Source organism: Leucoraja erinacea, chromosome 5 (assembly GCF_028641065.1).
Source record: "Leucoraja erinacea ecotype New England chromosome 5, Leri_hhj_1, whole genome shotgun sequence".
In the NCBI taxonomy this organism is placed as follows: domain Eukaryota; kingdom Metazoa; phylum Chordata; class Chondrichthyes; order Rajiformes; family Rajidae; genus Leucoraja; species Leucoraja erinaceus.
Window position 1 is genome coordinate 90,591,146 of NC_073381.1, and position 16,233 is coordinate 90,607,378.

The 16,233-nt window shown below is 60.4% G+C and overlaps 1 protein-coding gene and 1 long non-coding RNA gene across 2 annotated transcripts; one reads left to right on the top strand and one right to left on the bottom strand.

Annotated features, from left to right (window-relative positions):
* The first annotated feature begins 135 nt into the window (after window positions 1–135).
* LOC129697546 (uncharacterized) lies at window positions 136–841 on the top strand. The gene is made up of 2 exons (XR_008723543.1): window positions 136–214; window positions 390–841. It is a non-coding gene; the product is annotated as an uncharacterized LOC129697546 (long non-coding RNA).
* Window positions 842–1,826: 985 nt separating this feature from the next.
* LOC129697679 (solute carrier family 22 member 7-like) lies at window positions 1,827–10,936 on the bottom strand. The gene is given in 13 exon segments (XM_055636388.1): window positions 1,827–1,944; window positions 2,187–2,291; window positions 2,406–2,852; window positions 4,820–5,023; window positions 5,605–5,713; window positions 5,927–6,147; window positions 7,560–7,666; window positions 8,395–8,499; window positions 8,501–8,510; window positions 8,739–8,907; window positions 9,454–9,608; window positions 9,812–9,915; window positions 10,619–10,936. Coding segments are annotated over 13 exon segments (2,172 nt in total).
* Between the last annotated feature and the right edge of the window lie 5,297 nt (window positions 10,937–16,233).

Genomic DNA, 16,233 nt, shown 5'->3' on the forward strand with positions numbered 1-16,233 from the left:
TGGTAAAGTTGCGCAGGCGCACTCCGGGCAGCTGGAGCTCGGCGAGCCCCCTCCTTCCGGTCCTGCAATCAGGCCGCCGCCATCTTGGTGAAGGAACTGCAGATGCTGGACTCTTCAACAAAACACAACGCGGGGACAAAGTGGGCGCCATCTTGGTGAAGGAACTGCAGATGCTGGACACAGGCCCAGTGCTCCCCTCCTCGTGTGAGCGCAGGTAGGTGGGATTAGTATAGATGGGGCAGCTTGGTCGGCATGGGACAAAGGGCCAGTTTCTCTGCTGTATGACTAAAACTAGAGGGCAGAGGTTGAATATGAGAAGGGGACGATTTAATAGTGAGGATGTAATGGACATAGACTTTATTCTTAGTGCCCACTGTATATGTCGGCAGGGGATGGAGAGGATCGTTGTTGGTGAGCGGGCTGGGTCTCACCACACGCACTCTCAGAGATGGCCTGGGGACCTGAGGTCGGCTGCAGGAGGGGCCCCGGGGCCTGGAGGCTGAGCAGTGGCCGCAAGAGGTGAGGGGAAGATAGGTTTGCAGGTCGACGTGTCCAGGTCAAGGAGTCGGGGGTAAGTGGCCTGGGGCTCGATTAGATCACGCGCCACCCCAAGAGGCCAAGATTAGACTCAACACTATTAAAGATCTTTGAACTTGGCAATGGCACCAGAAACGTGGCAACTCTTGTCAACAGACTCAGTGGAATCAACTTGTCTAAAGCAGGGTCCCGACTCGAAACATCACCTATCCATGTTCTCCAGAGATGATGCCTGGCCTGTTGAATCCCTCCAGCACTTTGTGCCTTTTTTAAAAATAAACAAGCATCTGCAGTTCCTTGTTAGTTAACATTACGGCTATAAATCTTTTGATTATTGTACATTTATTTGTGTGTTACTGTTGATGGACTTGTTAAGATGCAGCAAGTAAGAATTTCATCGTTGTGTTGCCAGTACATATGACAATCATACACCATCCACTCAATTCTTACACTTTAGAGTTTACTTTAGACATACAGTGCCAAAATAGGCCACGGAGTCCATGCCGACCAGCGATCACACCCGTACACTAGTTCTATCCGACACTAGGGACAATTTAACAATTTTTACCAAAGCTAATTAACCTACAAACTTGCATGTCTTTGGGATGTGGGAGGAAACCAGAGCACCCGGAGGAAACCCACGCGATCACTGGGAGAACGTACAAACTCCATACAGACAGCACTCGTAGTCAGGATCGAACCCGGGTCTTTGGCGCTGTGAGGCAGTGTCTGAAGAAGGTCCCGACCAGAAACATCACCTCTCCATATTCTTCAGAGATCCAGCCTGACTTGCAATTACTCCAGCATTTTGTGTCTTTTCACAGTACAGGTAGATGTGGCGATAGAGTACCACTGAGCCAGGGCATAAGGCAGGAGGTCATTGGGGAGGTGAGGGCAGAACCGGAGAGCAATGTCACCCAGGAGTGGGTGCCCAGCCCCCGGAGAAGGGCAGAGATGCCGGCTGTGGGACAGGGACAACAAGGAGCATAACAAGGGAGGTCCTGGTGGTTGGGGGCATGTGAGGGGTAGGTGGGGGTGCTGTGTACCCCGATCCAGTGCCAGGGCAGCCCCTGGTACAGCGGGCAGAGCTGCAGCCCTACCGGATCCCCGGTTCGATCCCGACCTCCGACGCTGCCTGTGCGGAGTTTGCACGATCTCCCCGTGACCGTGTGGGTTGGGTTTTCCCCAGAGCGACATGCGGGGTCAGTGGGTTAATGGGCCGCTGTGGGAAAGGGAGAGAAGCTGGGGGGATGAGTGGGAAGGGTGGGGATGGAATTGAATCATAGGAGCTAGCAGTAATCCAAGGGGCCCGCAGGGGCCCGCAGTGTGTCAGTGCCCACAATGTGTCGGTGCCCGCTGTGCCAGTGCCTGATGTGTGTCTGTGCCCGCAAAGACCTCATGGTGACCCTGGGGTTGGGAGAGAGCCAGACCCCGGGTGTGGGGGGAAAGAGGGAGGTGGTCAGCCCTGTGGGGGAGGGTTTCACATTGATCCAAGGTTGGGAAGGGGCTCACAGAAGGGGCTCCTCTTATATCCCTGTGCATTGTGGGTCCTCCCTCATCATTGATTACACCGCCCCTTCTGTCAACGGGGTGTTTATTGCTCGGTGTGTGGATCACAGCCCCCCTCCCCCAGTCTCCGACCCCCTCACTCGCTCTCCTCACTCAACGCCGTCTGCGACTCCCCCGCTCCCAGCGGCTGTAGGGCGATGTCCGTCACGCTGGTCGCCACTGCTCCTCCGTTCCTACGCCCGTACCTGCCAACACATTGTGGGTCAGTGTGTGTGTGTGATGTGTCCCCGGTACCTGCGACATGTCGGATAGTCGGTACCCCCTGTGTCAGTACCCGCAGTGTATCGCTGTGTCAGTACCCGCAGTGTATCGCTGTGTCAGTGCCCGCTGTTTGTCGGTGCCCGCGGTGTGTCAGTGCCCGTGGTGTGTCAGTGCCCGCAGTGTGTCGGTGCCCGTGGTGTGTCGGTGCCCGCAGTGTGTCGGTGCCCGCTGTGTGTCGGTGCCCGCTGTGTGTCGGTGCCCGTGGTGTGTCGGTGCCCGCTGTGCCAGTGGCCGCGGTGTGTCGGTGCCCGCTGTGTGCCAGTGCCCACAGTGTGTCGGTGCCCGCAGTGTGTCGGTGCCCACAGTGTGTCGGTGCCCACAGTGTGTCGGTGCCCGCGGTGTGTCGGTGCCCGCGGTGTGTCGGTGCCCGCGGTGTGTCGGTGCCCGCTGTGTGTCGGTGCCCGCTGTGTGTCGGTGCCCACAGTGTGTCGGTGCCCGGTGTGTCGGTGCCCGCAGTGTGTCGGTGCCTGCTGTGTCGGTGCCCGCTGTGTGTCGGTGCCCGCAGTGTGTCGGTGCCCGCTGTGTATCAGTGCCCGCTGTGTGTTCAGTGCCCGCGGTGTGTCAGTGCCCGCTGTGTGTCAGTGCCCGTTGTGTGTCGGTGCCCGCTGTGTGTCGGTGCCCGCGGTGTGTCAGTGCCCGTTGTGTGTCGGTGCCCCGCTGTGTGTCGGTGCCCGTTGTGTGTCGGTGCCCGCTGTGTGTCGGTGCCCCGCTGTGTGTCGGTGCCCGCAGTGTGTCAGTGCCCGCTGTGTGTCAGTGCCCGCGGTGTGTCGGTGCCGCTGCTGTGTGTGTGTCCGCTGTGTGTCAGTGCCCGCTGTGTGTCGGTGCCCACAGTGTGTCAGTGCCCGCTGTGTGTCGGTGCCCGCAGTGTGTCGGTGCCCGCTGTGTTATCAGTGCCCGCTGTGTGTTGGTGCCCGCAGTGTGTCAGTGCCCGCTGTGTGTCAGTACCCGCTGTGTGTCGGTGCCCGCTGTGTGTGTCAGTGCCCGCTGTGTGTCGGTGCCCGTTGTGTGTCGGTGCCCGCTGTGTGTCGGTGCCCGCAGTGTGTCGGTGCCCGCGGTGTGTCAGTGCCCGCTGTGTGTCAGTGCCCGCTGTGCGTCGGTGCCCACTGTGTGTCGGTGCCTGCGTGTGTGTGTCAGTGCCCGCTGTGTGTCAGTGCCCGCTGTGTGTCGGTGCCCGCTGTGTGTCGGTGCCCGCTGTGTGTCGGTGCCCGCTGTGTGTGTCGGTATCCGCTGTGTGTGTCAGTGCCCGCTGTGTGTCGGTGCCCGCTGTTTATCAGTGCCCGCTGTGTGTCAGTGCCCGCTGTGTGTCAGTGCCCGCAGTGTGCCGGTGCCCGCTGTGTGTCAGTGCCCGCAGTGTGTCGGTGCCCGCTGTGTGTCAGTGCCCGCTGTGTGTCGGTGCATGCAGTGTGTCCGGTGCCCCGCTGTGTCGGTGCCTGCTGTGTGTCGGTGCCCGTTGTGTGTCGGTGCCCGTGTGTGTGCCCGCTGTGTGTCGGTGCCTGCCTGCAGTGTGTCGGTGCCCGTTGTGTGTCAGTGCCCGTTGTGTGTCAGTGCCCGCTGTGTGTCGGTGCCCACAGTGTGTGTCGATGCCCGCTGTGTGTCGGTGCCCGTTATGTGTCAGTTCCCGCTGTGTGTCAGTGCCCGCTGTGTGTCAGTGCCCGCTGTGTGTCAGTGCCGTGTGCGTGTGTGTCGGTGCCCACTGTGTGTCGGTGCCCGTTGTGTGTCGGTGCCCGTGTGTGTCGGTGCCCGCTGTGTGTCAGTGTCCGCTGTGTGTCGGTGCCCGCTGTGTCTCGGTCCCGCCCGCTGTGTGTCAGTGCCCTATGTCTGTATGTCAGTTTCCCGCTGTGTGTCGGTGCCCGCTGTGTCAGTTCCCGCTGTGTGTCGGTGCCCGCTGTGTGTCGGTGCCCACTGTGTGTCGGTGCCCACTGTGTGCCCGGTGTGTCAGTGCCCGCTGTGTGTCGGTGCCCGCTGTGTGTCGGTGCCCACTGTGTGTCGGTGCCCGCTGTGTCAGTTCCCGCTGTGTGTCGGTGCCCGCTGTGTGTCGGTGCCCGCAGTGTGTCAGTGCCCGCTGTGTGTCGGTGCCCGCTGTGTGTCGGTGCCCGGTGTGTGTCGGTGCGCGCTGTGTGTTGGTGCCCGCTGTGTGTCGGTGCCCGCTGTGCGTCGGTGCCCGCTGTGTGTCGGTGCCCGCTGTGTGTCGGTGCCCGCTGTGTGTCGGTGCCCGCTGTGTGTCGGTGCCCGCTGTGTGTCGGTGCCCGCTGTGTGTCGGTGCCCGCTGTGTGTCGGTGCCCGCTGTGTGTCGGTGCCCACGGTGTGTCGATGGCCGCTGTGTGTCGGTGCCCGCTGTGTGTCGGTGCCCGCTGTGTGTCGATGCCCACTGTGTGTCGGTGCCCGCTGTGTGTCGGTGCCCGGTGCCCACTGTGTGTCGGTGCCCGCTGTGCCAGTGCTGGGCTGTACCCACCTGTCCTCTACGTGGCCCACGGTCTGGGGCAGAGGCACGTGCCGTGTCTCGGGAAGCAGCAGGGACATGGCTGCAGCCAGCAGGGTGACGCTGATGAAGATGAGGGAAGGCAGAAAGACCCACACCTCGTCCAGGAGCATCACCAGCGGCGTAGCCGAGGCTGCCAGGCGCCCCATCAGCGACGTGTAGCCCAGCCCGCTCTGCCTGTGGGTGGAGGGACAACCTGGGCTTTGCACTGTGGGGGTCACACAGCCCGCAAACACCCCCCCCCCCCCCCTGCCCTCCCACACAACACCCCAGGCTGTAACCCCCCCACCCCCACCCACATCCCCACCCCTTCCCCATCCTCAGCCCCACCCCCTCACACCCCGCCCCCAGCCCCACCCCCACCCCCACCCCACACTCCCCATCCCCCCCATCCTCAGCCCCAGCCCCACCCCCATCCTCCCATCCCCAGCCCCCAGCCCCATCCCCACCCCCATCCCCATCATCAGCCCCACCCCCATCACTCCCGCCCCGCCCCCCCCCCCCCACCCCAGGCCCCACTCCCACCCCCATCTACACCCCACACCCCACCCCCACCCCCATCCCACCCCATCACCAGCCCCACCCCCCCCCACCCCATCCCCATCCTCAGCCCCAACCTCACTCCCGCCCCCAGCCCCATCCCCACCCCAGGCCCCACTCACACCCCCCCCGCCCACCCCACGCCCACCCCCACCCCCATCCCCACACGGATCCACAGCCCCTCTCTTCTCCCTTCCCCCCCCCGCCCCCGAGCGTACCTGAGTGAGGTGGGGAAGAGCTCGGTGATGTAGAAGAGGGCGGTGGTGAAGGCACCCTCCGCGCTGCCCTTGCCCACGATCCCCAGCACCAGGAGAGGCACCTGCTGCCCTGTTGGGGGCACAACACGGGCAGTGAGAGACTGGGGGTTGGGGGAAAGCAAGACACTGTGGGACCAGGGGGAGCCGGACCAGGGGGGGACGGAGAAAGGACAGGGAGGGGAAGTGGGGAGTTGGGTCGGAGTTCAGGGATCAGGGATCGGCGTGGGTCCTCACCGGGGAGGGGGTTCAGAATCAGGGGGTTGGGTCAGGGCTGGGTCCTCACCGGGGGTCAGCAGGCAGCGTAGGCCCATGACGCTGGCGGTGAGCAGCAGCAGCCCAGCCTGGGTCCATCGGCGGCCCAAACGCTCAAGCAGCAGGAAGGCCAGCAGCTTCCCCGGCATCTCCACCGCCGCATAGGTGAAGTGGGTCAGGTAGAGGCCCAGGCCCAGGCCCAGCCCCGACACTGAGAAACTCAGGCCGTAGTACGACAGAGACACTCCCATCCTGGGGGGAGGGAGGAAGAGAGGGAGAGAGGGGGAGAGATAGAGGGAGAGAGGGGGGGAAGGGTGGAGAGAGAGGGAGAGAGAGAGGATCAGCATGGGGAATAACCATGGAGCCCACAGGATCAGTGGCAACGAGAGTTCAGTGCCCCAACCGTCTCTGTGATCCACTCCAGCCACTACATAGAAAATATGTGCAGGAGTAGGCCATTCAGCCCTTCGAGCCAGCAGCACCAATCAATATGATCATGGCTGATCATCTAAAATCAGTACCCCATTCCTGCTCTCTCCCCATATCCCTTGATTCCTTTAGCCCTAAGAGCTAAATCTAACTCTCTCTTGAAAACATCCAGTGAATTGGCCTCCACTGCCTTCTGCGGCAGAGAATTCCACAGATTCACAACTCTCAGGGTGAAAAAGTTCCTCCTCATCTCAGTCCTAAATGACCTACACCTTATTCTTAAATTGTGACCCTTGGTTCTGGACTCCCCAACATCGGGAACATTTTTCCTGCATTTAGCCTGTCCAATCCCTTGAGAATTTAATATATGGTTCTATAAGATCCCCTCTCATCCTAAATACCAGTGAATATATGGCCAATCAATCCATTCTTTCATCATATAACCGTCCCCCCATCCCAGGAATTAACCTACGCTGCACGGCCTCAATAGCAAGAACGTCCTTCCTCAAATTAGGAGATCAAAACTGCACATAATAATCCAGGTGTGGTCTCACCAGGGTCCTGTACAACTGTAGTAGGACTTCCTGGCTCCTATACTCAAATCCCCTTGTTATGAAGGCCAACATGCCATTAGCTTTCTTCACTGCTGCTGTACCTGCATGCTTACTTTCAGTGACTGATGTACAAGCACACCCAGGTCACGTTGCACCTCCCCTTTTCCTAACCTGACACCATTCAGATAATAATCTGCCTTCCTGTTCTTGCCACCAAAGTGGATAACCTCACATTTATCCACATTAAACTGCCTCTGCCATGCATCTGCCCACTCACCAAAACCTATCCCAGTCACCCTGCAGCCTCATAGCATCCTCATCGCAGCTCACACTGCCACCCAGCTTTGTGTCATCCGCAATCTTGGAGATGTAACTCCCTCGTCTAAATCGTTAATATCTAGTAAATATCTGGGGTCCCAGCACATAGCCTTGTGGCACCCCACTAGTCACTGCCCGCCATTCAAAAAAGGACCCATTAATTCCTACTCTTTGCTTCCTGTCTGCCAACCAGTTCTCTTTCCATGTCAATACCGTACCCCCAATATCATGTGCTCTAATTTTGCACACTAATCTCCTGTGTGGGACCTTGTCAAAGGCTTTTTGAAAGTCCAGATACACCACACCCCTCCCTGTCTCAGTAACCCCTCCCCCCAGTCTCCGTGCCCCCTCCCCATAACCTACCAGACCATTCCGGAGCAGAGGGTGATCCTGCACATCTGCCGAGTCCTCACCAGGGCGAGGGGCGAGGGGCGGGGAGCCCGTCCTAGGCTCTGCAACTTCTCCAGCTCCTGACACAAAGCACAGGGTCAGTGCAGGCTGCCTGCCCCACCCCCTCCACCCCCCCCCCCCACCACCCCCCCTCCACACCCCCACCCCCCAACCCCCTCCACACTCCACCCCCTCCCCAACCCCACCCCCCCTCCACACCCCCTCCACACCACACCCCCCTCCACACCCCCTCCGCGCCCCACCCCCTCCGCACCCCCTCCACACCCCACCCCCTCCACACCCCCCCCCCTCCCACCCCACCCCCTCCACACCCCCCTCCCACCCACCCCCTCCACACCCCACCCCCTCCACACACCCCACCCCCTCCCCACCCCCTCCACCCCCACCCCCTCCGCCCCACCCCCTCCACACCCCCTCCACACCCACCCCCTCCACACCCACCCCCCCCACAACCCCACCCCCCTCCACACCCACCCCCTCCACACCCCCCCCCCCTCCCCACCCCCTCCACCCCCTCCACACCCCCACACCCCTCCACACCCCTCACACCCCCCATACCCCCCACACCCCTTCCCCTCTGCTGCCCCATGATGGGGGGTGTCAGGGATTGGGTTCCCGAATGACTCACTTACAGAGTGGGTGGGGGGGTGTGGGTGTGGGTCGGTGTGGGGGTGTGGGGCCGGGGATGGGGTGACTCATTTGTAGTGGGGGTGGAGGTGGGAGTGGGGATGGGGGTGTGGGTCGGGGTGGGGGTTGGGGGTCAGGGGTCAGGGAAGGGGTGACTCACCTGCACTGTGTGGGGGGGTGGGGTGTGGTTGAGCCGGGCACAGGTCAGCAGTCCACTCCGCGCCCCCTCCATCTGCCCCACTGACAGCTGCCAGCGCGCCGACTCCCGGCACCCACCTGGGGAGAAAGGTCGGGGGGGCGGGGTCAGGGGAGGGGAGTGTAAGGTTGGGGGTCAAGATGGGGTGTGGGGGTGACGGAGGAAACTGGGAAAGGCAGGGGGAGATTGGTGTGAGGTGGAGGTTGGGGGTAGAGGGCGAGCAGACGCAGGATGGGGGAGACGTTGAGAGGAGGGGCAGACACGGGGAAGAGGGGGGGAGACGGGGAAGGGGGGGGGTGTTCCCTCACCAGCAGGCGGCGGCGAACAGTAGGCAGGGGGTGGAGACAGCGAGCTGCAGCCAACGCCAGTCCCTCAGCAGGAAGGCCATCAGTGCCAGCGACATGTTACCCACACACCAAGCCAGGCTGCACACTGCCCCCACCTGGGCACGGTGCTTCACGTCCGTCCACTCCACGGCTGGGGGGGGTGGGTGGAAAGAGTAGGGGAGATGTTGGTGGGGGCAGAGGGAGAGGAAGAGGGGGAGTGGGAGAGGGTGAGATAACCAGGGAGGTAGAGCAGGGGAGGGGAGGGGGGTAAAGGGGAACGGAGGGAACAAGAGAAAGTTCAGACTGGAGTCAATGTGTTCAATCCAAACAACCCCTCCCCCCATCCCAACCCCTCCCACTCAGCCCAAACAGTCATTTCAGAAGCTCCCCTAGCCCCACCTACCCACCCCCATCATCCCTTCCCCACCCCACCCCTCCCTGGTTTGCCCCCCAACCTCCCAACGCCCCCCTTAATCCACCATATATCCTGCCCCTCTGTCAACCCCCAACCCCCGGAGATGGGCCACCCCGTTTCCCCCTTACCCCATCTCCCCTCATCTCCCCCCGCCCCCCTGTACACCCCCCCTCCCTTTCCCCCTTTCCTCATCCATCTACCCCTCCCATCCATCACCCCTCCCCATCCCATAGGCCGTTCCCCCCGTTGCCCCCCCCCCCCCCCCCCGCCCCCATTGCTCACCCAGGGTGAAGGCGGTAATGTTGATGGCGGTGAGGCCGAGGCCGGACAGGAAGCGGGAGATGACGAACATGGTGAAGCCGGTGGAGACGGCGGCGATGGTGCCGAAGATGGCCGTCACCAGGCAGCCCAGGAGCAGCAGCCGGCGCCGCCCATACCTGGGCAAGGTGAGAGTGGTCACTCTGACCCCTGACCCCCCCCCCCCGACCCCCCCCAACCCCGACCGGACCCCAACGTCACTCCCAGTCCCGACCCCCAGTCCGCGACTTGTCATTCTGAGCCGCCAAATCCAAACAGCTTGGTGCTGCCCCTCCTGTTTCCTTGCCCCCCCCCCCCCCCCCCCCCCCCCCCCCCCCCTAACCTGTCGGACAAGTAGCCGAAGATGGGGCCACCCAACATGACTCCGAGGAAGAAGAAGGTTCCGGCAGCTTGGTTCAGGCTGCGGCGATCACACACCAGGTCCCACTGGGGAGGGGGGGTTAGAGGGCAAGACACAAGCTCAGCACAGGCAGCCAGGTGCCCCCCCCCGGGGAACCCCCCCCCCCCCCCCCATCCTGGATTCATAGAGCTGTACAGCATAGAAACAGAGAAAACTATAAAATAGGTGCAGGAGTAGGCCATTCGGCCCTTCGACCCTGCCCCGCCATTCAATATGATCATGGCTGATCATCCAACTCAGTATCCCGTACCTGTCTTCTCTCCATACCCCCTGATCCCCTTAGCCACAAGGGCCACATCTAACTCCCTCTTAAATATAGCCAATGAACTGGCCTCAACTAGCCTCTGTGGCAGAAAAACAGGCCCTTCGGCCCACCTTGTCCATGCCAAACAAGTTGGCATTCTAGGCTTGTCCCGTTTACCCACTCACCTCTCCCCCTCCACCCCTCCCTTCAATCTCCATTCCTCACCCCCCCCCCCATCACTCTCCCACTACTCTCCTCTAATCACCCCTCCTCCTCCCTCCCACTTCCCTCCCCTCTCGTCACTCCCTCACCACCCCATTCCCCACCCCTCCCCCTCGCTCTGCCCCATTCCTCCCCCTCTCCATCATTCCCTTCCTGCCTCACTCCCCTATCCCCCCTCCCCATTCCCTCTCACTGTACTATCCCCTCACTGCCACTCCCCTCTCGCCAGTCCCCCATTCCCTCCCCCTGGCCCCGCTCCGTACCTCTGTGGCGATGGTGGCTGTGAACTGGGAGGTGTCGTACTCCCATCCGCTGGTGCAGGGGAGGGAGGAGTGGTTGAGTGAGGGGGGGAGGGCGCGGCAGGGCCCGGGGTCGGCGGGGGTCAGGTGGGGGTCCCGGCTGAGGTTGCTGGCCGTGGGCTGGTGGGGGGAGCGGCAGTGATGGGGAGGAACGGCCGACAGGAAGATGTGCAGCAGGAAGTGCCAGGGGAGGGGCAGGCGGGCGAGGGAGAGCAGTGCCAGCAGCAGCAGCTGGAAACGGCCAAAGCCCCCACACTCTCGCAGCACGTCATCCACATCCATGGGCAGTGACCTCTCCCCTCACCACAATGCTCCACTCTCCTCTAGTCTCCCCTCCTCCTGATTCTCTACTCTCTCTCTCCTCCTATCCTCGCCTCCTCTCCTCTCCTCACTCTTTCTCCTCCTCTCTCTCCTCCTTACTCTCTCCTCTATCCTCCTCTCGTCCTCCTCTCCTCCTCTCCCCTCACGCTCTCCACTCCTCTCACCTCCTCCCCTTACGTTCTCCTCTCCTCACGCTCTCCTCTCTCCACCCTGCACCTCTTGTCTCCACCCGCTCTTCTCCTCTCTCACTCCCTGTTCCTGTCCTCTCTCCACTCACTATCCACTCCTCTACCGCTTCTTCCCCCTCGTGCTCTCTCCGCCCCTCTCCTCGCCCTCCCCCACTCCTCTAGTTTCTCCACTCTATCCCCGCTCCTGTTCTCTCCCCTCTTCTCGTCTCCCCGCTGCTCTCTCCCTTCTCTCTCTCTCTGCCTCCGCTCTCTCTTCTCCGTATCTCTCCTTGCTCCTGTCCTCTCTCTATCCGCGCATTCTCCTCTGCTCCTCGTCTCCCCAGGCAGCAGCTGACTCCTATTATCCTAATTCAGCTGGTGTGGGAGGGGCGGGCGGGAACACTGCCTCGCTCTGTACATCCACGGCTGGCCCCAGGGCAGGGCTGGGCAGGGTGGGGTCCTCATCCGCCACCTCCCCCCCCCCCCCCCCCCCCACCATGAGGCTGACAGCAAAGGCAGAGGGATGAGGGGAAGGGAGGGAGGGAGAGAGAGAGAGAGATAGAGAGTGGAGATGGTGGGAGAGAGGGAGGGAGAGGGGGAGACGGATGGAGAGAGAAGGGGGATGGAGAGAGAGGGGGAGGGGTGGCGGGAAAGTGGACGAGAGGGATGGAGCAAAAAAGGGGGATGAAGGAAGAGAGATGGAGGGAGAGTGGGGCAGAGGGATGGGGCAAAGGAGAGGGGTGGAAGGAGAGAGAGTGGGGGGTATGGAGGGAGAGAGGGATGGAGGGGGAAAGAGAGAGGGTTGGGGAAAGATGGAGGGAGGGTTGGAGGGAGGGAGTGTGGTAGGGATGGAGGGATGAGTGGGGCAGGACTGGCAGCTTCAGATGACAGGGGGTAGAGTTGGGTCTGCCCTGGTCTACAGCTGGAGTCTGGGCGCAGTTACACCAGGTAGTTCCCGGGACAATGACTTGGGATATTGGGAGAGGCTGGCTCGTCCTGGGAATGCAGGAGGTGTGGGGTGACAACTAGTCGTATCTGACTAACTCCATCGAGTTTGTTGAGGAGGTGATGGGTGAGGGCATTGCGGTGGGTGTTGTCGACATGGATTTCATTCAGGCTAGAGTGGAGTTCTGCAGGGATCTGTGCTGGGTCTCTGCTATTTGAGATACAGTAAAACCAGGGCCGGATTTAGATGAAGAGAGGCCCTAGGCTGTTCCACTAGTGAGGCCCCTCTCAATCCCTCACCCCCATGACTAGAGGAAGATGGTCCACCAGATTGACACCGATTTGCAGTGAGATAAAGGGCTGGAAAGCTGCGCTTATTTGTTTATTTATTTATTTATTGCCAATGCTAGTGTCGAGTTATCGGCTTAAAACACTATTATTCTGAAATAGAGGGCAAGGAAAATTACTGAAGGGTTGTTTAGAGACTACAGTGTGTTGTTTTAGATTAGATTAGATTAGATCCTTTATTTGTCATTCAGACCTTTCGGTCTGAACGAAATGTCGTTGCCTGCAGCCATACATATAATAATAAACAACAAAACACACAATAAACACAAATTAACACAAATTAACATCCACCACAGTGAGTTCACCAGGCACCTCCTCACTGTGATAGCATATGTAATAAAGGCCTATGACAGTGTCAACAATATTATACACCCTGCAGGGCTCTCACTTTACTTTTTTACTCTGTTGTCAACCGGGCAACCTTTTTAAGTTACCAAATGACAGTTTAGGTGGTCATTTAAGACGGCTTGCATGACGCGTGCGATAATGTGCTCGGACGAAGTGTGTAGTCACCAGTCGGAATTATGTTCAATGAAGCATTTGTGGCGGTCCCTGGTGGGTAGGCCACTCCTTGGATCATCCCCCTCGCCGATTGAGGGACAGGGGCGTTGGTCTGCCACGGGGTTTCCCGACGACGCTGTCAGGGGTTCTCTCAAGGGTACACAAAAAAGCTGGAGAAACTCAGCAGGTGCAGCAGCATCTATGGAGCGAAGGAAATAGGCAACGTTTCGGGCCGAAACCTCTCTTCAGACTGATCGGGGGGCGGGGGGGGCGGGGACAAGAAAGGAAAAGGAGGAGGAGGAGCCCGAAGGCTGGGGGATGGGACTGATCGGGGGCGGGGGTGGGCGGGGGACTGCAGTTCCTTCTTAAACAACGTTCTCTCAAGGGTGTTGTGGTGTGTACTCTGACTGTTGGAATAAAAAGCTTCTTTTGAATCCGCCTGGCGTCTGGCCTTTTCCTGACCTTGACCAGGCCACTGCAACTGGTGACCCCGACGTGATGGATAATAACGCTGTTGCGCTGAAACTCCCAACTCTGTGGACCGAAGAACCCAAAACCTGGTTCCAGCTGGCCGAGGCCCAGTTTGCTGTGAGAGGTATCACGCAGGATGAGACTAAGTACTATTACGTGGTTGGCTCGCTTGACCAACTAACTGCGAGGCGAGTTAAGCCTTTCCTCAGGGCCCCCCCGGTAACAAATAAATATACTGGCCTTAAAGAATTTCTCATCAGGAGGCTTGGCCTGGGCGACCGCCGGCCATCTGCCCTCCTGGAAGACATGCTCACCCTAATGGGGGACCATGAGCCGTGCTTTCTGTTTACATATGCCTACCGGCAGCAGCTGCCTCCCGACATTCGCATGCAGCTCGCCAGGGATCCGTTTACCGACATGCAGGCGTTGGGTGAGCATGCCGATGAGCTGTGGAATTCTCACCATCACAACCTGGAAGCAGTGGACGTCCTTCCCGAGGCATTTGGAGACTCAGAGCAGTTCGGGACCGCTATCCACCGCGTCTCCGCTGCTCCCAGTCGGCCCCCGCGGCAAAATCCGGCGATGCCCATCTGGCTGGAGCATCCGTATTCTCCAAGGTGGACCTCGTGCGAGGGTACAATCAAATTCCGGTCCGCCCCAACAATATCCCGAAGACGGCGATTATTACACCATTTGGTCTATTCAAATTTGTACGGATGCCGTTTGGGTTGAAGAATGCCGCGCAGGCCTTTCAGCGGCTTATGGACTGCGTGTGCAGCGGATTTGTCTTTGTGTACCTGGACGACATTCTGGTGGCCAGTCGCTCGCGACAGGAGCAGTGCATCCACTTCCGTCAACTGCGTCAGCACCTCAGCGATTTCGGTTTGGCTATCAACGCGTCCAAGTGCCGTTTCGGGGTGACGGCTATCGACTTCCTCGGCCACCGCGTGACTGAACAAGGGGTGGTGCCTCTGCCGACCAGGGTGGATGCTGTCCGCAGGTTCCCCCGTCCAACCACAGTTAGGGGCCTGCAGGAATTCGTGGGGATGGTCACCTTCTATCACCGCTTCCTGCCGTCAGCGTCCGCTTTTCCACCTGATTGCTGTTCATCGCAGGGAGGTTGATTGGCCCGTGGAAGCAACAGCGGCATTCGAGAGGGATAAGCAGGCACTGGCTGAGGCCACAATGCTCGTCCACCCACGAGAGGATGCCACGACCGCCTTGACGGTGGATGCTTCGGAGATTGCGGTTGGGGCAGTGTTAGAGCAGCTCATTGAGGGTTGCTGGCGGCCACTTGCCTTCTTCAGCAGGCATCTCAGTGGTCCTCAGCGTCGTTACAGCGCCTTCGACCGTGAGCTCCGTGCCCTGTATCTCGCCGCACGTCATTTCTGCTATTTTCTGGAGGGGAGACCATTTACTGCATTCACGGACCACAAGCCGCTAACCTTCGTGTTCGCCAAGGTATCAGACCCGTGGTCTGCCCGGCAGCAGAGGCAGTTGGCGTATGTGTCCGAGTACACCACCTCCATCTGGTTCGTTGAGGGCAAATTTAACAGGGTGGCCGATGCCTCATCAAGACCTGCAGTCCACACGGTTCTCCAAGTCGGCGAGGGGATTAACTATTCCGACCTGGCAGCTGCTCAGCTGGTCGACGAGGAGATGGCTGCCTATCGTACGGCAGTTTCGGGCCTGCAGTTGGAGGACGTTGTCTGTGGTCCTGGAGGTACCACGCTGCTGTGCGATGTCTCCTCTGGAGTTCCGCGACCCATCGACCCCATCGCCTGGCGGCGCAGGATGTTTGAGGTGCTCCATGCCCTGGTAGCCTCCCGCTTTATGTGGCACGGGCTGCGGAAGGAGGTTGGACATTGGGCGCGCACTTGTAACCCGTGCCAGACCGCCAAGGTGCAAGGTTCCCCATTCCTTCGAAACGTTTCGACCACATTCATGTGGACATCGTGGGGCCGCTGCTGTCGTCCCAGGGCATGACGTATCTATTCACCATTGTGGACCGCTTCACGCGGTGGCCTGAAGCCATTCCGCTACAGAATTCCGCAACAACCACCTGTGCTCGAGCATTGTTGGCGCACTGGATCGCCCGGTTCGGGGTTCCACTGGACATAACTTCCGACTGGGGGCCTCAGTTCACGTCAGAGCTGTGGTCGGCCATGGCACGCCTCCTGGTTGTTCGTCTGCACCACACGACAGCGTACCACCCGCAGGCGAACGGCCTAGTGGAGCGGTTTCACCGACAGCTTAAGGGTGCCCTGAGGGCGCGGCTCACTGACCCAGACTGGGTAGATGCTCTACCGTGGGTTTTGCTGGGGATACGCACCGCACCCAAGGAGGACTTGGCCTCTTCCTCCGCTGAGTTGGTGTATGGGTCTCCGTTAACGGTGCCTGGGGAGTTCATCCCGCCGGCACGTGGCCAGGTGGAGCAGCCTTCAGACGCTCTGCAACGTCTTCGGCAGACGGTGGGCAAGCTGGCGCCGGTGCCCACTTCTCGTCATGGGTCCTTCCGTCCGCACGTTCCCTCTGCTCTGGAGGACTGCCAGTTTGTTTTTCTGCGCAGGGATGCACATCGGACACCTCTACAGCGGCCGTACGAAGGTCCCTTCCGGGTCTTGGAACAGGGCTCGTCGACGTTCGTCCTGGACATGGGGGGTCGGCGTGAGACTGTTTCAGTTGCGCGGTTGAAGCCAGCACATATCGATATCGATCGGCCGGCGCTGGTAGCGCGGCCCCGTAAGCGAGGGCGGCCTCTGTCTAGGGTACCTTCTCCTCTGGCTACTTCGTCCCCCGCACTTGTTGATCAGTCGCCTGTTCCAG